The following is a 22,956-nucleotide window of genomic DNA, read 5'->3' as shown; positions in this document are numbered from 1 at the left end:
AAGGTCGTACTCCAAGAAGGAGCAAAGCCTTTCTGGAAGCTCTGTGTCAGGTTTCATAGACCAGACCCAAGTTTTATGCCTACCCATAACCCAGGCAGTTGCAAGAGGGTCAAGATCACGGTTGATTGAGTTAGAGTCGTCAGGATCCCTGGGTGACGCCTTTTGAAGGTAACTCTTGTATTGTCACAGGTAGGAAGAATCCACAGTGACAGGGCCATTCTTTACATCTATATCTGTTCTGTCTGGAGTTTATTTGCACGTGTATTTTTCTGTTTGAAGGCACTCTGTGGAAATCAGACATTGAGCGTGGCCCTTATGATCATACCACGCACATGCGTGCTGGCTCGTCCGTCTGCTGTCCTCCGCTCATCAGCAACGGGGAAAGTCAGAGGCGTGTCCGTGTCCCATCACCTTGCCCTGCGATCTCACTTAAAAGAAAACAACGGAAGTTTGATGTGCTTTGCCATCAGACCGGAATGCGTTTCAGTTGCAGATAAGGGGGGGCGGTTCACCACCTGGGATTCTTGCTGGATTAGGTTGTTCAGAGCCGAAGCAACAGCTCATTAGGTCGTTAAAGAGTCGGGGTTCTTCTCTTGCTCCATGGTGCTCTCCGAGCCTGTTTGCCACCCGTGGTGACAAGATGGTTGCTCCAACGAGCGCTGGGTCTGCTTTCTGGGCAGAAAGAATTCAAAAGTGTGAAAAGCCACACCAGCTGTCTCTTCCCTTTTTTGTTTTCAGGAAAACTATCCAGCACCATACATTAGAAATACATTGTGAGCCACAGATGTAATTCGCCATTTTCCAACACTCGCAGTTTCAAAAGGAAAAAAAGAATACATTTTATTTTATCCAATACAGCCAAAATAGTATCATTTCAAAGTATAGTAGGTATAAAAATTCTTAAAGAGAGATCTTAAATTCTTTGTGAAGCCTTCAAAAAGCAGAGCGGATCGTGCAGCTGTAGCTGTCTCCACGTGGACTAGCCCCAGTCCAGGTGCCCCGTGACCACCTGCGGCCCGGCCGCGGTGCGCCGCCAAGTGTTAGTAACTACCGGGCTTTCTGGGGAAACGAGATGCGTAAGTTCACATACACAAACTTGCTACACATTTTACTAATACAGCGAGTAGATCGTTCATGATTTACAAGTCATAATAAAGCATACAACACTCGTCGTTGTAAATTCCACGGGGCCGCTTGGTGCTTGCAGGGTGCTTCGCTGACTTCTGCCGAACTCTCAGCTGCTCAACCCCGATGCGGCAAGATCGGACTCTACAGAAATACTTGGTTGCCGTCCGGTTCAGTGAGGACGCTGCTTATGTCGTGGGCAACAAAGGCAGTTAATATGGGTGTCGGTTGTCATTTCTGTGTATGTGAATGAATACGGTGAAAATCGGACGAGGAGGATGTATGTCGGAACTCCACTCGTCTGTCCACGTATGAGCGACTTCTTTGGTGTCTCAGTAATAGCTTTTGCATAATAGGAGACTATTTCCTCTTTTTTTCTTGTTCACAATACAATGGCTGTAGTCATGACGCCCTTTTAAAAGTTGAATGTGCTTTACTAGCATTTTCTTCACCATTTTCCCCCCATCCTTTTGTTCATTTTTTTTTTTTTTTACAGATAGAGATCACAGTAGGCAGAGAGGCAGGCAGAGAGAGAGGAGGAAGCAGGCTCCCTGCCGAGCAGAGAGCCCGATGCGGGGCTCGATCCCAGAACCCTGAGATCATGACCTAGAGCCGAAGGCAGAGGCTTAACCCACTGAGCCACCCAGGTGCCCCCTTTTGTTCAGCATTTTAACTATAAGTCAGATCCGTCAAATTTCCCATGAATATTTTAGGCCTCGAGGGTCATTACAGCTGTTGCAGCCATTCAGCAATGCTGCCGTGGACACACGTACACAAACGGACATGAGTGTGGCCAAGGAAAATGTCATTTACGAAACCAGGCAGTGAGCGCAGCTTGGTCTACAGCCTTTAGTTTGCTGATCTTGGTTTAAACGATTGCGAAGGTTTCTAGGTTTGCCCGTTTTTATAGTGTAAATGCTTCTGCCCCTGTAGCTTTGAAGTGACTCACTTGAAGTCCCTCAATGGGGTTGGGAAGAAATGCTCAGTAGCACTGTTCTGGATATTTCCATCATGCAGGTGCAGGACATGCGAATAGAATTGAGGATGATAAGGAAGGAATTGAGACGTGATGTGTTTTGAATATTTAATGCCTTTGTAATACTGTTTATTTAGTTTATAATAATGGCTGTATTTAAATACCAGTTGACAAAAATTCTTAAAGTAACAGCTTTCAAGAGCTCGTGTGAACTAGATCTAGAACAGTCTTTCCAGTGGAGACCATATTGGACAGCACAGATCTCAGTCTTTTCCAGGAACGTCAGCAGAATACACATCACAGACAAGATCTGTGTATCATGGGTGTGCCTGGGTGGCTCAGTGGGTTAAGCCTCTACCTTCGGCTCAGGTCATGATCCCGGGGTCCTGGGATGGAGTCCCACATCGGGCTCCCTGCTCAGCAGGGAGTCTGCTTCTCCCCCTCCCTCTGCCTGCTGCTCTCCCTGCTTGTGTGCTCTCTCTCTCTGTCAAATAAATAAATTAAATCTTAAAAAAAAGGAAAGATCTGTGTATCATGCTGCTCTAGCTGCAAGAGGCTGGGCATTGAACATTTAGCCTTGTGGCCTCTAGAGTAAATGAAAGCAGGGGCAATGGAGACAGAAATGCACATGGAGTGAGTCACCTACACTCTACAGTTGTGTTCTGCCACACAGTTGTGTCTACTACAGTTGTGTTCTAGAACTTCTTCTTCGATGATATACCAGTATGTCTTTATATACACACAAATGTGTGTAGGGGTTTTTAGTACCTAAAATGGGATTATTCTTTAGTTCACTTTTTCTGATTCACTGACCTTTATTGTATGTGTGCATATATGGATGTCTCCTTACTCACTATTACTGAATTCCATAGCGGGGCTTTCTGTTTATTTTATTATTTCCATTTATTTTAACAATATTGTATTGGAGACATGTATTTGGTTCTCTGCATATCATTAGTGCTTTAGTGAGTATCTATATGTAGCTCCTCCTTGAAAATATATATAAGTAATTTTTTAAAAGATTTTATTTATTTATTTGACAGAGATCACAAGTAGGCAGAGAGGCAGGCAGAGAGATGGGGGGGGGAGCAGACTCCCTGCTGAGCAGAGAGCCCGATGCGGGGCTCGATCCCAGGACCCTGAGACCATGACCTGAGCCGAAGGCAGAGGCTTTAACCCACTGAGCCACCCAGGTGCCCCAGTAATTTTGTTTTTTAAAATAGACTCCACAATGTGAAATTTGGCAGCTCAAAGAATCTGTACAAATTGTGATGTATACTGCAAAATCACTCATCAAAAACAAAAAAGGGGCTGTTTCCAGGGATCGGGGGAAGGACACGTTTGAGAATGCCTGTTTTCCCTACCCAAACTGGGTAGTGCCTGTTTTTAAGCTTTTGCCAGTGATACTGGGCAAGTATTATCATTCTGTTCTATTCTGTTCTATTTAGAGCACTTGACTGGGTGAGAGAATGTGGGTGGGGAAGGGGCAGAGGGAGAGACAGACTCCCAAGCAGGCTCCACACCCAGCATGAAGCCTGACGCAAGGCTCAGTCTCATGACCCTGAGATAATGACCTGAGCTGAAACCATGAGTTGGATGCTCAACTGACCGAGTCCCCTAGGTGCCCCTAATTCACTTTTTTTTTTTTAAGATTTTATTTAATTGAGAGAGAGAAAGCATGAGAGGGGGAGGAGTCAGAGGGAGAAGCAGACTCCCCACTGAGCAGGGACCCAATGCAGGACTCCATCCTAGAACTCTAGGATCATGACCTGAGCCAAAGGCAGTTGATTAATGGACAGAGCCATCCAGGTACCCTGGGTCCCCCTAATTCTGATATGCATTTCTGAGTGATTATTATGATTTCCTGATCATTCCTTATATTGAATCTCATTTATTTATTTTTTTAATTAATTTATTTTTTTTTGTAATTGCTATGCCCAACTTGGGGCTCAAACTCAGGACCCTGAGATCGATAGTCATCCTCTCCTCCAGCCGAGGCAGCCAGGTGCTCCTCATTTATTTTTCTAAATGGACTGACTTTATAATTTTTTTTAACTCGATTACTTATTTGTTCACATTCTCATCCATTTGCACTTGATTTGTTAAATCTTTTCTTGTTGATCTGTGGGATTTTTTTAATTAAAGATATTAATCTATATCTAGTGAACAATTTCTGTTGCTTATTTAATTTTCTGTCATCTGTCCTATAGAAATTTCCAGTGTTCATAGAGTAAATATTTGTCAGACTTTATCTTCATGGCATTTATGATTTTCGTCATGCTTATGAGGATTTTCCCATGCCAAGATTTTGAGGGTATTTCTCTGTATATTGTTTTGGTACTTTTTATTGTCCTATCTTTTTACATTAATCTGGATTTGTGTGTGTGTGTGTGTGTGTGTGTGTGTAGGGTGAACCTGGAAACTATTTTTATTTCTGAAAGGAGAGCTAACTTTTTAATCTCCTTTACCTCATTCATCCTTCTCCCACTAATTTCATGTGCTAGCTTTATAATAAACAAAAACTTGTGGTTGAACAAGGCCTTTTTGAGCTTTCTTCTCTGTTTGGTTAATCTTTTGATCTATTTATGAAACAGTACTACATTATAAATCACTGTGACATGTTCTTTTATCTGCTGCGAATTGGGCAAGTCTTCCTCGTCATATGTTTGTTTAGTTTTTCAGAAGACCTTGAAAGTCAGCTGGTCAGATCCCACTGATCCCACTAAAAGTATTGTCAGGATTTTGATTAGGGTTATGATGTTAAATTTAGAGATTAATTTGATAAGAGTGGACTTTATCTTACTGGAATTTTCAAAATAAGTCTAAAATTAAATTCATCGATACTAACACATATTCTACTTCTTTCCCACGTCAGACACTTCCATATGCTTTCCCCAGGGATCAGTAGTGTCTCAGGGCTGACCGAATACCGAGTGTTTTGACATTTTCCTTTATGTGTGAAGAAAGCGTCCTTTTCTCTCAGTTTGCTGAGAATTCTAATTCTTACATGGAAACATTGTTACATTTGTTAAATTTTATTAAATGGCGTTCTCTGTATTGACTATACCTGCTTTTCCCTTTGGCTCATCATCGTGATGATAAAGACATAACTAGTCCTCTTATACTGAACCATAACTGCATTTGTCAAAAGAGCGCTACCTGGTCAAGATACTTTATTTTAAACCACGGTTAGTTGTAGAACACTGAGCGTGTACTGCGGAACTATTTCAGCTCTCTCTTTGGCGTGACAAGCCACCAGACCAGACTCAGCGGCTTCACGACAGCGTGTTACTGTTTCTCGTGGTCCTGTGTGTTGGCTAGACTCGGCCGGACAGTCTTTGCTCGAGGACGTCAGTAGGGGCCGTTCCATGTTAGCTAGAAGCGGAGTCGTGCAAAAGCTTGACTGTTGGACACGCAAGGTGCTTCCCTCCGGCCGTCGAAGTCGGCTGTGCGCCGGGAGGCCCGCGAGGGCTGCCGGCTGGGACCGCGCCGTCTCCGGGCCGGCCTGGTCTGCTCACGGGTGGCGGCCCGGGTGAGAGAGCGCGGAGGACGAGCGGTTCGAGAATGAAACGGAGGAAGCCGCAGGACATCGTGTGAGCGGGCCTTGCAGTCTCAGGAAGTCGTTTCTGGGACATTCTGTTGGTGAACCAGGTCCTTGTCTTAGCGCCTTCCCCGGGGAAGATGACCGTCCTCCAGCTCTTGCTGGGCGGGGCTGCGTGCGCTGTAGGGTTTTCACCAGTGGCCGCAATTTGAAGACCGTCCTTTGGCCCCCACGATTTACATACGTCCTACGTGAGAGGTATCTCACCTCCTGAGACCCCCAGGGTGTCGCCTCCTGATGGCGTCAAGCTCGACCCGTCCGTCTGCTCAGCCAAGCCCGTTGCTCTGCGGATGAGGCGTCTTCCGTGCACGTGCTCCGAAGCAGCTCTGCACGTGAGGCCCAGCGCGCTAACGGGGCAGGCTTTGTCCCCTGCACCCAGTACCCAGAACCCAGCGGTGAGAGGATGCTTGTAGGGTCCTTTTGTGAAAAGAGGACAGGAGTGCAAGTGTCTTAGCAATCTCTGGAGCAGAGCGATGGGGACGTCCAGTTGGACACCTGCTACCTGTTGCTTGAGTGGCGCCCCGTCTCGTCCCTGCCAGTTGGTCTGTGTGGCTCTTTCTCCGCACCCTGGGCTGTCATTCCTTCTATACAAGAAACGGCCAGATTGTGCGGTTGAGCAGCTTTCTTTGCCTGCCACCTACCAGTAGATGACTGGGGACAGAAAGATGTCTTCATTTTGAGCTGCTTCTCCCTTTCCGTCCAGTCTTTCTTAAAGGCTCACGGGAGCTTCCCGTGTCTATAAATCTCCTGCATTAGACAGAAGCTCCTCCCACGGACCTCTTGTAGACCATCTCCTTTCACTGTGGTCTGAAAGTGCTGTGTGACAGCACCTTCCAGATTCTAGAAAACGTTCTTGCCTGGCGGAGAGTCTAAGATGCATATCCTGAAGATTTGGGGAACTGTTGCTTTTCCCGAGAGGTTTTCTAAAGATGTGCCCGTATGCCTTCCTGAGGTGTCATTAAAGATCACTCTTGACTTCGTCTTTACAGTGATTACTTTGAGACTACTTTGTGACTGGAAAGTACAAAGTACTTTCAGTACTTTTGTCCTGAGCCCTTTCTATTTTTGTCTAAATTCTGCTGAAAACCTGAATACTGCTCAGTTTTAGCTCATTGCTCTATCTCCATACCTCGTTGTACGCATCTAGAAGGAACCCATTGGCACTGTTAGCAGTATGTGCTCTGTGTTCCGTGTTGGAGTGACCAGCAGTGTTAGCCAGTTTCTGTAGCTTCCAGGGACCGTTTCCTGACTGCCCTTCTGATCTTCACTCGCCGTCTCCTTCAGGCCTTCCCACTTCCCACCCGCACCCAGTCCTCAAGCCCATGCTCTGTGTTCCAGATTTTTATTGTGATCGTACCCCATTTTCACTTACTAACTTGTGCTCTGATTCTCCCACTCTGCTCAACTGTGGTGGCCTAAAACACATACGTATGTTCTTCCGCTGGTGATTTTGTGGGTTGGGAATTCAGGAAAGGCTCCACTGGATAGATCATCTCTTAGGGATAGACATCGGTTTTTTCATTCACATCTTATGATCTGGTGTCTGTCTCACTCTCTCTCCTACACGGTGTCTCATGCTCCAGAGCCTCTCCATGGGGTGGTCTCAGGACAGTCACACTTCTTTCACGACAGCCAGCTTCCAAAAGGCAAGAAGTAGAAAGTGCCAGGCCAGTTACCGGCTATGCCTGGAACTCCGAAGCATTACTTGTGCGGTCATCTACTGTCAAAGGAGCTGGAAGGCCAACCTGGATTCAAATTGGATAGAGAAATAGACTCTTGTTCAAATGGGGGAAGCAGAAGATTGGGTTGTAGAAGAGCCTATGAAAGGGAGACATTGTTGTGGTCATCCTTGGGAAACACAATCAGCCGCATGGTTTTTAGAAATTACATTAAGATTGATATGTCAACCCTGTGTGTGTGAGTAGGCATGTGTGCTACTTGGCCAGATAGATTTATCGGGAGTCTGTCAGCTTTGTACAACATTTGAAAGAGCTGTCCTCCTTTTTTTCCCTCCCTCAGGAATAATTAAACTAGATCGAAATTACCTATTTGTCTAAAGTTAAAAAGAGTTCTTTTTTAAAACAGTATTTATTTATTTGAGAGAGAGAAAGTGCATGTGCATCTGAGTCAGGGGAGGGGCAGAGGGAAAGGGAAAGTGAGAGCGAATCCTCAGGCAGGCTCCCTGCTCAGCAGGGATGTGAGACTGGATCCCAGGACCCTGAGGTCATGACCTGAGCCCAAATCAGGAGTCAGACACTCAACCGACTGAGCCACCCCGTGCCCCAAGTTTAAAAGATATCTTTCATGAAACCACCTGACTTGCCTACACAGGAAACTTAAGATTTTTAACTTCCCCAGATATGTCGGGCTTTTCCTGTTGATTTCTTCTCTGTGATCAGTGTGTAGGAAGTCCTCCCCCAATCTGAAAACGTCTGGATGTTTATCCACGTTTCCTGTGTGTCTGCTTCTTCCGTGGTACAGTAGTTCTTCAGACGTCTAGGATGATGCCATGAACTGTTGAGATGATGGTCCTCCCTGCTCACTTGCACTGTAGCCTTCATGCCGTGTGGTCTTGTGTGTTCTAGAGCCCATTTCTGTTCTCTTCATACGGATACGTAAAGTCTTCCATACCCTGTGTTTAATTATTGTAACTCTGTCCCAAGCACCTCAAGAATCCGAAAAATCACTAAATGTTCACACCTATAAAACGTGAGTAAAAGCCACCTGATCCACACTAAGGATGTGTGATTTTAGACTTGAGAACAAGTTTTTTAAATCCTATTAAGAATTTGTTTAATGTGTAATTTAGCCAAATATTTTTGGGCCAAATTGTGTTTTCTAAAAAGAAGGAAGAGTAAATAGAAGAAATACCAATACTCACAGTTTTATACTTGTGACTATGACTTGCAAATCTATAATTTGGTCTAGGGAGGTCTTCAGAAGGAAAAAAGTAATAAAAGCCTTAATTAGAGGCATCCACCATTGAAGATGGTACAAAATCCACAAATGTAAACTGAAATAGAACTAGTAAAGAGTTTTTACGGTTTACTGAAGAAAGCTATTTGTGGAGTAGATCTAGAAATATTTAATTTTTGAACCATTTAAATTTTGAATCATATGGTTAATAAATTACCTTAAAATGTATTCTTTAACAAAATGAATCTTTTACGTTCACTAATCTAGTTTATTTTTGTTTTCCAGATATTGTTTTGTGTTTGCTTTGGGATACCTCACAGTGTGCCAAATTACTAGAGTCTATATCTTTGATTATGGACAATACTCTGCTGATTTTTCAGGGTAAGAGTAACACTTTAACTCAGTTGCCTGTTTTTATCTCTTCTAACTTGTAGGTGAAAGGACAACATACAGTTGCATTTAGTAGTTCAAATGAAAAGTGATTGACAGACGTTTTAGTTGAAGATTGTTTTATGAATTTAGACCTTTTTTTGAAGATTATTTGAGAGAGAGAGCACGTGAGTGCAGGCACGCAAGGGAGCCTGAGCAGGGGTGGGGCAGAGGGAAAGAGAGAGAGAGAGAGGGAGGGAGAATACCCAGCAGACCCCCCGCTGAGTGAGGAGCCTGACACGGGGCTCGATCTTACAACCCAGAGATCATGACCTGAGCTGATATCAAGAGTTGGATGCTTAACTGGGAGAGCCAACCCAGGTGCCCTAAATTTAGATGTTTTCTTCTTGTGAAGTGGTCTTTTATGGTGCTTTATAATCACAAAAAGAACTTGTCCTTTTAAGTTGACTTATATATAATTTCTAAATATGTAGCAATTAAATTTGTTATATGGCATTGATATTGGAAGCATTCTCTAATTTTATGGAAATTTTTGCCATCAGGTGTAACTGTTGAAAACCAGTGCCTTGGAATCTGTCCTTGACTCTCTTGTTTCTTTCTTTGTTCTCCTAAGCCTCTTTTGTATAGTCATTCACCAGCTTCTGTATAAGATCTGGTCACTTCTTCTTGGTTCTTAATACCCCCTGAGACTTTTCTTTGGACCAGAGGTCCTTGGCCTAGCCTTGACTTCTGAATTTCCTAGAGAAGACACTTGAATGTATATTTTACTTGTACGCATTTCACTTTTATGGAATGTTCTACATTCTTATGTCTAGTATTCCACTGAGTTATGGAAATAACTTCTGCCTTTTGTTCCTTCAAAAGGGAGGTAGTTCCTCTGTGGTACCTGTTGTCCTGTAACAAAACTGATTAAATGTCTGCTTCAAGATAAATGTAGTCCAAGTCCCTAAAGACTAACGTGCTCACCATCTTTTTTTTTTTTTTAAGATTTTATTTATTTATTTGACAGATAGAGATCACAAAGTAGGCAGAGAGGCAGGCAGAGAGAGAGAAGGAAGCAGGCTCCCTGCTGAGCAGAGAGCCCGATGTGGGGCTCGATCCCAGAACCCTGGGATCATGACCTGAGCTGAAGGCAGAGGCTTTAACCCACTGAGCCACCCAGGCACCCCAACGTGCTCACCATCTTTATAAAGGGACCTCTGCTTAAGGATAAGCAAAGTGGAAAAAAGAAAGTATATCATGGGATCGATGAAAAAAAGTAAATTCAACAGTAGGAATGGACCAAAGTTGTATGACCTTAGAGAAAAATTACTGCTATGAAACGAGAGAATTTAAGAAGTTGAAATTCTTTTCTCCTTCATGGGATTCAAGTAGATTTTACTTTTTAAAACCAATTTCTTGCATACAAAAGAACAAACAAAACCAGGCCAAAACGAACCAATTAAATACACTAAAAAACTAGTTAAATTAGTGATATGTTGAGTAGAATAAGGAAATATACCTGGAATTCATAAAAGGAGAAGAGATGCTGGTGATTTAGTGTGTAAGTAATAGATATTACAGAAAAAGAGCTAGTGGGCTGTATCAGTGAATATGTTGGGCCACTGAAAGTCTTTGGAATTTGAAGACGTAAGCCAGGTTGCATGTTGTCGTTAGGGTATAATGCAAGTAGGAGCTAGTTGTGAATACTTAAAAGAGTCAAGGTCACCTAGTTTAAGCCTCCGGGGAGCCATTACCTTGGTGGTCTCATTCATCGGGGTCTCCTTAGTGCTTAGCACATGGTGGCATTAAATAGACACTTACTGAATCAGTAATAGTAATACCTTAGTAAAGAAGAAAGTAGAAAATACAGCGAGAAGAATAGGGGGGCGGGGAATAATAAACACAATGTGGGCGAAGCTCTGTGATCTAAGAGAGAAATTTATAGCTTCAGTGTTTGCCTTATAATGAATTTAGAAATGAATGAAGCATTTAGTATGAAATAGAAGCAAAAAGCATCCTCCTGACAAATTCAGTTTATGCATGTAGATAACGGAAATGTTAGCATTAGCAACTGGAAGTTAATACTGTAAAGTTATGAATTTCCCATTTGCCTTCTCGAGTGCTCGGACGCTGTAGCCGCGTGCCAATGGCGCGAAGCAGGCCAGGCTCTGCCACCACTGCTCTGTGTCTCTAGCTTATATTTTGGGATCCCACATTCTACTTCATTTAAAAAATAACATGCTGCTTGGATTTTTTTAATGGCCAGATTGACAAAGTAATCTAATGTCGCCAAATTGAGGTCACGAACGCGGTTGGCGTGAGTACAGATTGGCACAATGCCGTGTTCGCTGGGCCCTCACCACCCCTCCTCTGATTTGATCCTGGCTTTTACCTTTCTTCTTTCTCTCACCTGACGTTCTAAACTCTGGTTCATTACGCCTCTGTAGCTGGGGATAGGCTCCCTGCTGGTAAAGCAACAGCCCAATTTCAGTGACTCGGCATGATAATGATAAACGTTTATTTCTCAGTCACGTGGCAGTCCTCTAAAGAGGGACCCTTTGCTTCCCACACTGATTTAGGGAAGGTTCTTTCCCAGGGCTTCACCTCCCCTCGCATCCCTGGAATCCTCCCAGTGACGCTGACGGATGACGGAGGTGCTGTGCACGAGCAGACGAGGGCAGGCCTCCTCACCACTGCCGCCCGCATCCTACCGGAAGGGACCGCTTACGTGACCCACAAATTAGAGGGTAGTTTGCAGTAAGAGCCAAAGGCAGGTTTAAAAATAGCTTTTTCTATGACATGGCTTGAAATATTTTGCTGAAATTTTAAATTTCATTTCAGTATTTAAATGTCACTTAAAATGTTTAAGTATGTGGAAGAAAAACAACAGAGCACGTTAAAGATGGAGAGCCTGATATCAGACTCCCAGTTTAATGTGTAATGTATCCCCAGGAGGAAGCATTTGACCATCAGCAGGAGACTGCTAAAGATTAGGCAGAGACAAATTAGCCAAAGGAGGCCATCTGGCAGAACGAAGTTGGGAGGACTTTTTTATTTGTTTGTTTGTTTGTTTTTATTGGATACAGGACAGAAAAGAAGCCAGCTAGAGGCAGACTCTTCCCCTAATGAAATATTTAGGCACTTAGAAGTCTTGGGTGTGTTTAACACATGAGTAGAAAAGATCATAACTTGATCCTGATTCGGGTAAATATCCAAAATGTTGGGTGTTTGCAGAAGGTAGAGTTGAATACCGTGAACTGTCCTTTGTCCTACGCTCTCCTGCGGCCCCGAGTTTGGCAGCAGAGGAAGTGAGGCGGGGCTCCTGCTGGGGAATCACGTGGCAGCTCTTTTGTATGGGGCATCTTACTTGCATGAGGCACCGGAAACTGATAGTGTGTGTGACTGTGTGTGTGCGCGAGTGACTGCGTGTGTGTGTGTGACTGTGTGTGCGTGTGTGCATGTCTGTGACTCTGTATGTGTGTGCATGTGACTGTGTGTGTGTGTGAGAGAGACTGCGCGCATGTGTGTGTGTGTGACTGCGTGTGACTCTGTGTATGTGTGTGCATGTGACTGTGTGTGTGTGTGAGACTGCGTGCGTGTGTGTGACTGCGTGTGACTCTGTGTATGTGTGTGCATGTGACTGTGTGTGTAGTTGGCCATGAGATCAAGATATGTTTAAAACGTTGATCAGATAAAAGGGACTCACTTTTTTTTTTTTTTTTTAAGAATATATTTATTGGAGAGAGAGCACAAGCTGGGATGGGGTTGGGGGAGGGGCAGAGGGAGAAGCTGACTCTCTGCTGAGCAGGGAGTCCGGTGCGGGCCTGGATCCCAGGACCCTGAGATCAGGACCTGAGCTGAAGGCAGAGGCTTAACCCACTGAGCCACCCAGGTGCCCCTAAGGGACTCACTTCTTGATAGAAGTTTCTTTTCACAGGAAGGCTGACTTTCATGCTAGCCTCAGAAAATAGATACAAAAGAAGTATAAAATAATTAATAGCTTCCCTTTATATCTGCAATAACGAGTTAGCAGATACAATAGAGAAGGGATCCTAGTTTCACAAGCAATTATTAAAAACTATGATATGTCTAGGAGTACATGTAAAAGGAAATGCACAGGACCTCTGTCTAGAAAACTATAAAACTTTATGGTAGGATATAAAAGAACACTAACTGGAGAAATATCTTGTGATTCAGATGGTAAAATTTAGTATTACAAAGATGGTAATGCCTCTCAAATTAATCTGTAGGTGTAAGGCAGCTCAAGGTGGGGTTTTGAGGGAAACGAGATGAACTGAAAAGTTTTTCTAGAAATGTAAGTGCTTGAGAGTAACAATTTCAGTATAAACACACTCAGATATTACAGGACTGACACAGGATTAGACAAAGCCATGAAGCCAGAGGAGAGAAACAGACCCATGGGGTCCGAGAAATAAAGGTACAGAATAGAAATGTTGGGATTATAGATCCAGTGGGGCTGGGGAAAGCCCTTCTTGATTATTCAGTAAATGGTATTGAGACAGAAGAAAGAAAGGCAAATGCTGGCATTCTTTGTAGACAGCTTGTAGACGGAAGCAAGAACAGATTTTTCTGGCAGGAAGGTAATGAGTTCTGATTGCAGTGTGTTGATTTTTGGCGTGCTGAAGGGGTATCTTCATGCATCCATCAAAAGAGAGGTACATGACATAGTTTCCCCTTCAAATTAAGGATATGTTTTAGAGCGAACCATGTAGTACCAGATGCTTAACAAACATTGTATTACCACTTACTCAGCTAGGGTTTATTGAGTATGTGCTATACATTTCACTAGGTGCGAAGTACTTTTCGTAGGTGACAGTCCTGTCCAGCATAAGGGACAGACTCCTTGGTCTAAGTTACAGGTGGGATTGTCACATGGACTCCTTTTGTTTTGCTTTGTTTTTATTTGGGGTGAGGGGTGGGGCGCGGCAGAGGCCGAGGGAGAGAGAGAGACTCTTCAGCAGGTTCCATGCCCAGCACGAAGCCTGACGCGGGGCTCGATCTCACAATCTTGAGATCATGACCTGAAGTGAAATCAAGAGTCGGACACTCAACCGACTGGGCAGCCAGACGGACGCCCTGCGTGCACGCCTTTTGGAAAGCCTTGCTCAAGCTGAGAGTCTTAATTGTAGGCATCTTTCTGTGCCCCGCGCGGAGTCTAGAAGCCCCCCCACCCCCGCTCTCGTCCCCCTCACCCTCCTGTCACACGGCGCCCACTGACTGTCGTAAGTGGGACGGATGTGAATTATTCAGCTGCTGAAACTTAATGTTCCGTGGGTCCTGTTTCATCCCGAGGGAGCGTCTCCCTCACCTTGACCTACAGTTGGTGAGAGGAAACCTTCCGTCCGGCTTCCGTGGGTCAAGTTACCGAGAGCGGCAGGTTTCTAGGCGGCTTGACTGGTCTGGCTTCCACCTTCCCTGAGCCTTCTCTGCTCTTCTGCTCGCTCGCGGAGCAGCCTGCTCTAACGACCCTTCTCGGGGTTCTGCGGGTTTCTCCCGGCTCTGAGCCCCCACGGGCTGTGCCGCAGGGCCCCGCTCTCCGCTCGGGACTGTTGCGCAGCCTGTTCCCTGTGCCTGGGGCGCCCCGTGCGGGCGCAGGGCACGTGACTCCGACACCAGGTTCCCGTTTGAAGCCCTGTCTCATCTCTGCACGCGTTCCTTCAGCGTCTCCTTTGGCTCGAGACACTTCTTTCCGCGGTTATTCGCGTACCTGGTCATTTCCCGTTGCAGCGAGAAAGCCCCGCGGAGGCCGCGCTCCCGGCGGATCGCCATGTTTGCTAAAGGAAGGTCTCAGCAGACACTTGCTGTGTCGCGATACCGTTCGCAGTATTTGTCACACTGCTGCTTTATTTCATTTACACGGTGGCATCATTACCTCGATGGTTTATGTAATAATTTGGGGGTGGGGCAGGGAAACGGCTTCCAGGCTCCTGTAGGGATCGCCTCCGGTGGTGGGGTTCGGGTGACTGTTCTGACTCGTGTGGCTGCCCGGGCCCCATCCGCTCCTCCCCCAGGGGTCCGGGAGGCCCCTCACACGGACGTGCCTGAAAGGGACGGCCCCTCCCTGCCCTCCTGTGCTCCTTCTCAGCCACCTCCATCCTCCTGGGGAGCTGCTCTGGCCAGAAACCTTGGCGGCCTCGGGTCTCAGCGCTGCATCAAGTCCATGGTCAGATCGTCTTCTGACGTCTTCTGACGCTCTTTATCCTCTGACCACAGCTGGGCTCCACCGCAGACTGCACTTGCCGTCGCCCTCTCCTGCCTACTTAGCCACCATCCCCTCCTGGCCTTTTTATCCCGCCTTGGTTCCCCAGTCTGTGTCAGCCCAGAGCCGGAACACGTCCATTTAAAACCAGGTGACTCCGTGCCAGAAACCCTCCAGTTCGTGCATCGCTCGGTTAGGACGGAGCCCATCCTCACTTGCCCCTACTGAAGCCCTCTGGGTCCCACCTCTGCCCCGCCCTGTCTCCAGCTTCTGCCCCCGTCCCCGCTTCGCACCTGCTCCAGTCTCGTCTCCCCCTGGGCCAGTCACATTTCTGCCTGAGGACTGTTGAGCTGCTTTTCTCCCTTCCTGGACGTTCTTACCTCCACAAGCTATCCGCTTGTTCCCGCTTGAAATGTCACCTTCGGGGTGAGGCCGGTTATTACGGCTGTGCTGGCACTCCCTCTTCCCCTGCCCTGCTCCGTTCCCGTAACCCGCTCCGGGTGGCATCTGGCCTTCAATGCATGGATCTGTTTGTTTCTTATCTCTGTCCTGTCCGTTGTGAGGTTGGTGGCAGCGAGACCTCCATCTTGTGTCTCCAGCGTCTGGTTTATTGTAGGTGCTCGTTGAACAGCTGTTTCTGCATGAGGGAGGAAGGGGAACGAATGAGCGCGGCTCGCCCTTTCTGGCTCCTCTCCCGGTGGATTCCGGGATCCAGGGTGTGGGGCATGTTTGGCTGCAGGGGTTTTCAGTTTGTGGAGGAAAGAGATGACTAAGGGGGAGACTTGACAGTTCATCTCTGTTGTCAGGGGACTCGCGCCCTGCAGTGGCAAACTGACCTTTGACCTGGCAGGTGCTTGCCACATTAGTAGGCACAGGTCTTTAGGGCCGGCGTCCTCTAGGGATGGTGGACAATTAAGAAAGTGACTATTCTTTGTAGCATTCATTTTCTTTTCTTTTTTTTTTTATTGCATTCAATTAGCCAACATATAGAACATCATTAGTTTTCAATGTAGTGTTCAACGAGTCATTAGTTGCGTGTCACACCCAGTGCTCATCATGTCACGTGCCCTCCTTAATGCCCGCCCCTGTATTCATTTTCTAATAATTCAGCTATTAACTGTGGTTGAATTCTGTGTGATAGAACTAACTCCTATTATTCTCATTATCTGTAGAGACAAAAGAGGTGTGTATAGATGATTGTTAACTTCTGCATCCTTTTTTTCTAAGTTTTAAGAAGTATAGCACTATTAGTTCTTTATATAAGAGAGGGCTTTTAAAAAAATATTACCTAAAGCGGTTTCATCAGTTGAAGTATTTATTTTGAACAGTTCAAGTCCATATTTTCCCACTTTCTTAGAAGAGGGCCAGCAGGGGTAAATAAACGTCCACCCAGATACAATGATGTCGTCATGTAGATGGTGCTGGTGGCTCCACCCACGACCCAGAGCTCACTTGGTGGAGGTTCTGAAGCCATCCACCTTCTCACCCTCCTCCATCCCTCAGACTCCACTCTGCGGGAAGCCAGAGGGCCTTTCTGACTCACATCAAGTGGTCCCAGACTTTCTAGAACCCAGAAAGTGATGAGCTATTGCAGGCTCTGCAGATGCAAAGTCAACAGATAGTTAAAATGTCAGTAAAGGTATAAGTGAAATAATGTCTGTCACCAAAACAAGTTTTTATGAACAAAGTGCACTGTGGAGAAGACCCACGGCAGGTGATCTCTTTGAGAACATTGGAGTTGTTCTCATTTAGAAGTGTTGGCTTTGCATCCTGGGTTCGGCATAGTGAGGTGAGATTGATTCTCCTTCCTATCACTCTGTTGTTTCCTGGTCTTGCCCATGCCTGTGTTGGCCTCGTCTGTTCATTTTCCCCTGGTTTACTTTTCTGAGCTCTCGTTAATCTGTTTGTGCCTTACTGAAGCTTTTACTGTAGTACTGTCTGACTTTCATTTAGAACTTACTTCTGCAGTGCCTCTCCGTAGTAATTCTGCCTTCTAGCATTTTACTCTCACATTTGCCACCTCCTGTTCCCATCCCATGACTGCTTGGACCAGAGGCAGCAGGACTGCCCGCTGTTTAAAATCAAAGGGAACATTCAGGGCTAATGATCACCAATAAAGGGAATAAAATGATGTTGGGACACTTTTGCAAACTAGTTGGTTCTCTGAGCCCTTGTGTATGCCAGTTGTCGAAGGTGCAGAGATAAATAAGGCATTGTTCCTGGGTTCAGTAGCCTATGACTTTGTGGTGACAGGAAAGTAAACAAAAGAATTACAAAACAGTATGATGAATGCTTTCAAGCGCGGATGAGAATGGACAGGCGGGAGGGAGTGTGATCAACCTGTAGAAGGAGTGAGAGATCATGACTGGACACTTGGAAGAGTCTGTGTATTTGGCATTTTAAAAACATTTATTTAGCACATGTCTTGAGCTAGGCACCGGGGATTCAGTAGTGAAAAAGACTGCTGGTTCCTTACCTCATGGACTTTCTAGAAAGGAAAGAGAGATTTTATTTATTTATTTTTATTTTTTAAAGATTTTATTTATTTATTTGACAGAGATCACAAGTAGGCAGAGAGGCAGGCAGAAGGGAAGGGGGAAGCAGGCTCCCCGCTGAGCAGAGAACCTGACGTGGGACTCGATCCCAGGACCCTGGGATCATGACCTGAGCCAAAGGCAGAGGCTTAACCCACTGAGCCACCCAGGCGCCCCAGGAAAGAGAGATTTTAAAACAGCCACTGTAACTGGATAAATGAAACACCCATGAACCTGAAAATATTTGGAAGGAAGCAAACAAGCCAAGGTTAAATGAAGGGCAGGTGTGGGCATCGTGGCTGAGGAGCTACGTGTGGTCGAGCTGTCCAGTGGGCTTCTAGTACGAAGTGACCTCTCAGTTGGGACTTGAAGAAGGAGCTGTCCTTGCAGAACGTTTCCAGAAAGAGAGGTCCAAGTGGATGGAGCAACATTTGGAAAGACTTGGGAGCATTCAGCTCTGCTCCCTGCCTTCTTCCCATCCCTGTTAGGGACGTGATTCCCGGATGGAGCAGCACAGCCTCCCACGACCCGTTCTCCCAGCCCAGCTCCATGCCGGGAGGCAGCCTGCGGCCGGGACACCGGGGCGCAAGGAGGGCCTGCACTCAGGAAGCACATATTTGCATTTTGGGAACATCTTACCTGTCTGTACAGTTTAGTATGTCACTGTGCGGATAAGCTTCCTTATTTGACCAGCCATTTTGGTATTATGTTTTGAGGAAAAGAGGGAATTAGAATTTAGAACTGAAGAGTATGTTATATTTCTTTGGTGAGAATGAGGCAGGATGACAAAAGTGATTTTCTGCCCCCAGGGAAGTGGGAATCTTCATTTTTGCAAACCTCGGAGGCCCATGAGACCTCCTGCAAGCTGACACAGCTCCTGGGTGCTCCTCGCAGCCTGGGGCGGCGGTGGGCTGAGGGCTCGTCTCCCGAGAGCGAGCGGTGTAGGAGGAAAAACTGACTTTTCAGGGAATCCAAGGGGACTCTCCTCCTTTGTGCACTGAGTTAGAGCAGTTGTCCTCTGACACGTGTGTGTGTGTGTGTGTGTGTGATCTTGTCTGCCGGGTGAAGAGAAGGAGCTCTAAGTTCTCAGGCACCGGCTCTGAGCATCTCATGGCCTCCCAGGGCGTCCTCCTTGCTCCACATGTTGAAGGATGCTCGTGTTTGTCCAGAGGCGGAGCGGACCCTGGCCAGCCTCGTGCTCCGAGCATGGGGCAGCGGGGAGAGCACCGGGTCTCCATAGTGGGGTCTGGGCTTCCTCCCGCTGCTCGCTGGCACCGTGGTTGGCCCGTCCTGCAGCCTTGCCTTCCCGGTCCATGGAGGCCGTGCGGTCTCTGAACACGCGGAGCTCACAAGCTCTGCTTGTAGGCAACACGGCATTTCCTGATTTTAGTGAAATTCCAAAAATAGAAATGAATCCCTTGTGATTAATTGTTCTGCAATATGAGTGTCTGTAAGCTAACGTAGTAAAGGATAAATGTGCATGCTGGTGGCTTTCTTAGGTGGATTTACGTGTTCTTCCTGTCCAAGCTATCCATTCAATTACACATCCTAAAATATGGAGAAAAGATTGCCATTTCCTTAACTTGACATCACTCAGAGCCATCTTTAAAGAGTGCTTTAGGCACTGTCCCTAGGGCAGCTCTCAACAGGCCTTTAGTCCTGGGGGTCCCAGACCAGCGAGATGGACGCTGTCCTGTTTCTTCCTCCCCCATCCCTCCCGTTCTCTTCTACATTTCTCACCCACCCTCTTAATTTTCTACCTTTTCCCCTTTTCCCAACTTACTTTCCACCTGCAAGTCAGCTGAGGCAAAAGGCAGCATGGTATGTTGGAAAGTCAAAACCCAGAAACCAGGGCCATGCCTGATGCCCGGGGCTCTTTCCCCACAGCCTCTGTTCTATCCCGAGGGAGGGGGCGGGCGGGCGGCACTGCTTACCCGGGGTCTCAGGTGGAGCCTGAGCAGGCGTTCCTCCCTCTCGCTCGCTCTCTTTCTGCCTGCCTCCTTCCATGCCCTCCCCTTCTCTTGTCCTTTCTTTTCTTCCCTCCTTTCCTCCCTTCCTCCCTTTCCGCCAGCTCCTATACCTTCCCCAAACACAGCAGCCCCTGGATTATCTCTTTGAAATCCCTCCAAGGTCTTTTTGTGTGTTGTAAAAGTCAGCATTTTGTAGTTGTATAAGCAGAAGAAACTCTTTTTCATACATCATAAGTATTATTTTAAGTTTCTGCTTTTAAATACGTGTTTTTTATTTTGTCACAGCCCAATGATGATAATTACCCAGAAGATCACTAGTTTGGCTTATGAAATTCATGATGGTAAGAATTTAGAAATTAACTTTTTGTCACTGAAAGAAATCCTATTCAAATGTACTTTCATCTGAGAAACGACCCTCACTTTCCACTCTGTATTCGAGGAAGTCAGAGAGGGGAGTCTTTAACTCTGCATAGGTTCACTAAAGTGTACTTATTTTTCTGCAGTGTTTCATCTCAGTTTCACACTTGATCCAGTGACAAAAACAGTGTAAAGGAATGGGATCCCGTCGTAGGACCCACATTAGTGGCAAATATAAAGGAAATAGACGTTTGATCTAAGTCAAGTGTTATTAGTCCCTGCTTCATTTGTGTCACATTTTTATTAATACTTGAATGTTTTTCCCCATGCCCCTTATCCCTTAATGTATACACACAGTGACATCTGTTTTTAGCATAAATATTTGTAAGTTCGGATTTTATGTCTTCTGTGGATGGACACGTTGCCATAGGAAATGCTAACAGTCTGGGCCATGAGTCACAAGTTCGACTCTGGTTTCTTCACAGACTGGAGGAGCGTCCCCATGAGACCTGTCACTTGTAGTGGCCCAGGGAGCTTCTGGCATGGGGCGTTTAGCCCCTCTGTATACATCGCCTGTCCTGTACCCTCTGGTACGGAAGACCTACAAATAATTTTTAAGGATGTTGTTTGCCTCTTAATTTAGTCCTCCTTTGGTCTTTAAATTGGGCTTAGAATCGAATAAGTGGTTGTGTAATTGCATATCATATCCCCTCTTTGGGGAGAGAAGGTAAAGAAATGGATGGAGAAGGTGTAGGAGTACAGTTTTCATTCCTTAGAGTCATGCAGAGGTAAGGAGATCATTCCTTGCTTCATGTTGAGCTTCTAGCCCTTAATACCGATTAGTCATTGAAGCCATCTAATAACAGAAAGATCAAACCCTTTTGAAAGTCATAGGGTTTGCTATTAAATATGCTAGCATTTTGGAATTTTTAAGTTAATAATAATTTCCTCTAGAGAAGGGTTAGGTTTGTGCCCTGATGTGTGTTATTTATCTCCTACGGACCTAGATGTGTTGGGTTACGTGGTGCTCCTTTGATATGACTGAACCTGTGTTGCAATGAGAAAGAAAGGAACGAGTTATTAAAAAATTGGGATTATAGCTTGAATTTCCATTGATGAAAGTGGTAGAAGTGTGAATGGGGAAAAATGCCATTCTTTTCTTGGAAACCATAATTGATAAAAGTACCTGTTTTTATTTTTCAGGGATGTTTCGGAAGGATGAAGAGCTGACATCCGCACAGAGGGGTCTAGCTGTAAGGTGCGTGTCCTCTTACTGTGTCCCGCCTTGGCTCACGCGGTCTCTGCCTGGGATGTGCTTTACTCTCCTGGCCAAGGCTGACTCATCCTGCTGGCGGTACCGACTTTGAAAACCAAACCTTCCTCCCTCTGCACACCGCCCTGCCACCAGATCTAGCTAGGTTAGGCAGCCTGTGCCTTCTCAGGCTCTCATGGCACGTTGGACATATCAGCCTGCATGTGCCTCTTGTGTACCATGGATATCACTAAGTTTTCTGTCTGTCCTGTGATTTTCTGAGTTCCCTGAAGACAGTCCTTATGTCTGCCACGAGGTAATGAGTGATAATCGCTGCTTCTGTTTATAGACCGACAACTTGATGGCAGGAACTGGGCTAAGACATGGTAATACAGCACAGAGATGCGTTGCTTTGATTTAATGAAGAACCAGTAAGATCTTCTCAGTATTGTTTGAGGAATTCATTCTGGGTAGGTTCTACTTCACTTATGACAGTCCTCTGTTGAGGACTGAAGGAATAGCTTGATTGCCTGGAAGGCTCTATCTTAATCTAATTAGAGATCGAATACTCACTTTACCCAAAGAGAAATTCCTAGGAAGCGCCTTGTTCTCTGTGAATCTAGAACTAACAGATCATGGCGGTCAGAAGAATGAGGTTAAGTGTGTGATAGCAGACGGACCCTGCCCTGAGTGTTCACTTTTGGTGGCATGTCTTGGGAATATTCTTGTACTTCCCCCGTCTTTAAGATTATTTTACTTTGATATTGTCTGCAGTCAGTATTTACATACCAGTAAATGTGCACTTGAATATACGTAGTCAGTGAGAGATGACCTTGATCTGGGTTCTGTGATCTTGAGGCGTCCTTCGTCCATCCCTGTAACCTCTCATTAGGAGACACTCAGCCCCCGTTTCTGCCTTGCCCTCCCACACACCCAGCTGACAAAACCCCAAGCCCGATTAAATTCGACTTTCTGCCCACCAACACAGTGGAGGAAGGCAGAGTGGAAAAACATTCATTGCCGATTGGACCTGCGTCCTGTCCACTCCCACCCCTGTCCCTTTGCGCCACCCCCCCAGCTTCTGTGTGCTCCTTCCTCTGACTCCCAGCACCCCCTCCCCCGCACTCACTCGGGCTGGAGTGAAGTTTGCTTCTTGGAGAAAAGAGAGGCAGCTCCGCTTCATTTTGCTGCCACTGAACCTGCCAGACTGCCTGCGTCTGTGACAAACACTCCGCTTTCTGCCCCACACCAAGGACTCACTGGCCTGCTCGAGGCCAGCTTCTCACTTCATGCTGAATCCAGCCGCTTCTCGAGGATTTTGCTTCTTCCATTGTCCTGTCCCTTGCGTGGTCGCTCGTCGTTTCTCCGTCATTTCGTGCTGAGAGGAGACACTCCTTTACCTCGCTTTCCCTTTGAGCTCCTTCCGCATTGCTCTGCAGCCTGTAGTGTGAGACAGTGAGAGATGCATGTCCCTCTCCCCTTCCTCACCCCCCTTCCCTCCTCAGCCCCCCGCAGTCGGGTCCGTCCCCACCGCTGCTCAGACAGTGTGCTTCAGGGGGACCCGCAGTCTCGGTGGGTGTAATGGGCGGCCTCAGTGTGCGGCAGCTCAGCCTCTCCGCACCGTCCGGGGAGT

The 22,956-nt window shown here is 46.2% G+C and overlaps 1 protein-coding gene across 4 annotated transcripts in view; it reads left to right on the top strand.

Annotated features, from left to right (window-relative positions):
* Positions 1–22,956, top strand: part of MBOAT2 (membrane bound O-acyltransferase domain containing 2) — a 119,651-nt gene that overhangs the window by 78,316 nt on the left and 18,379 nt on the right. For 3 of the 4 annotated variants that reach the window (XM_032866805.1, XM_032866802.1, XM_032866803.1), the window contains 3 exons: positions 8,904–8,999; positions 20,000–20,055; positions 21,275–21,329. In XM_032866805.1, the coding sequence (XP_032722696.1) occupies positions 20,004–20,055; positions 21,275–21,329 (107 nt within the window). In that variant the 5' untranslated portion in view covers positions 8,904–8,999; positions 20,000–20,003. The remainder of the gene's footprint in view (positions 1–8,903; positions 9,000–19,999; positions 20,056–21,274; positions 21,330–22,956) is intronic. The other variant, XM_032866804.1, reaches the window with a different exon arrangement.

Source organism: Lontra canadensis, unplaced genomic scaffold (assembly GCF_010015895.1).
Source record: "Lontra canadensis isolate GAN:19392208 unplaced genomic scaffold, GSC_riverotter_1.0 scaffold32, whole genome shotgun sequence".
Classification (NCBI taxonomy): domain Eukaryota; kingdom Metazoa; phylum Chordata; class Mammalia; order Carnivora; family Mustelidae; genus Lontra; species Lontra canadensis.
Note: the sequence above shows the minus strand (reverse complement) of the source record. Positions and strands in the feature narration are given on the sequence as shown.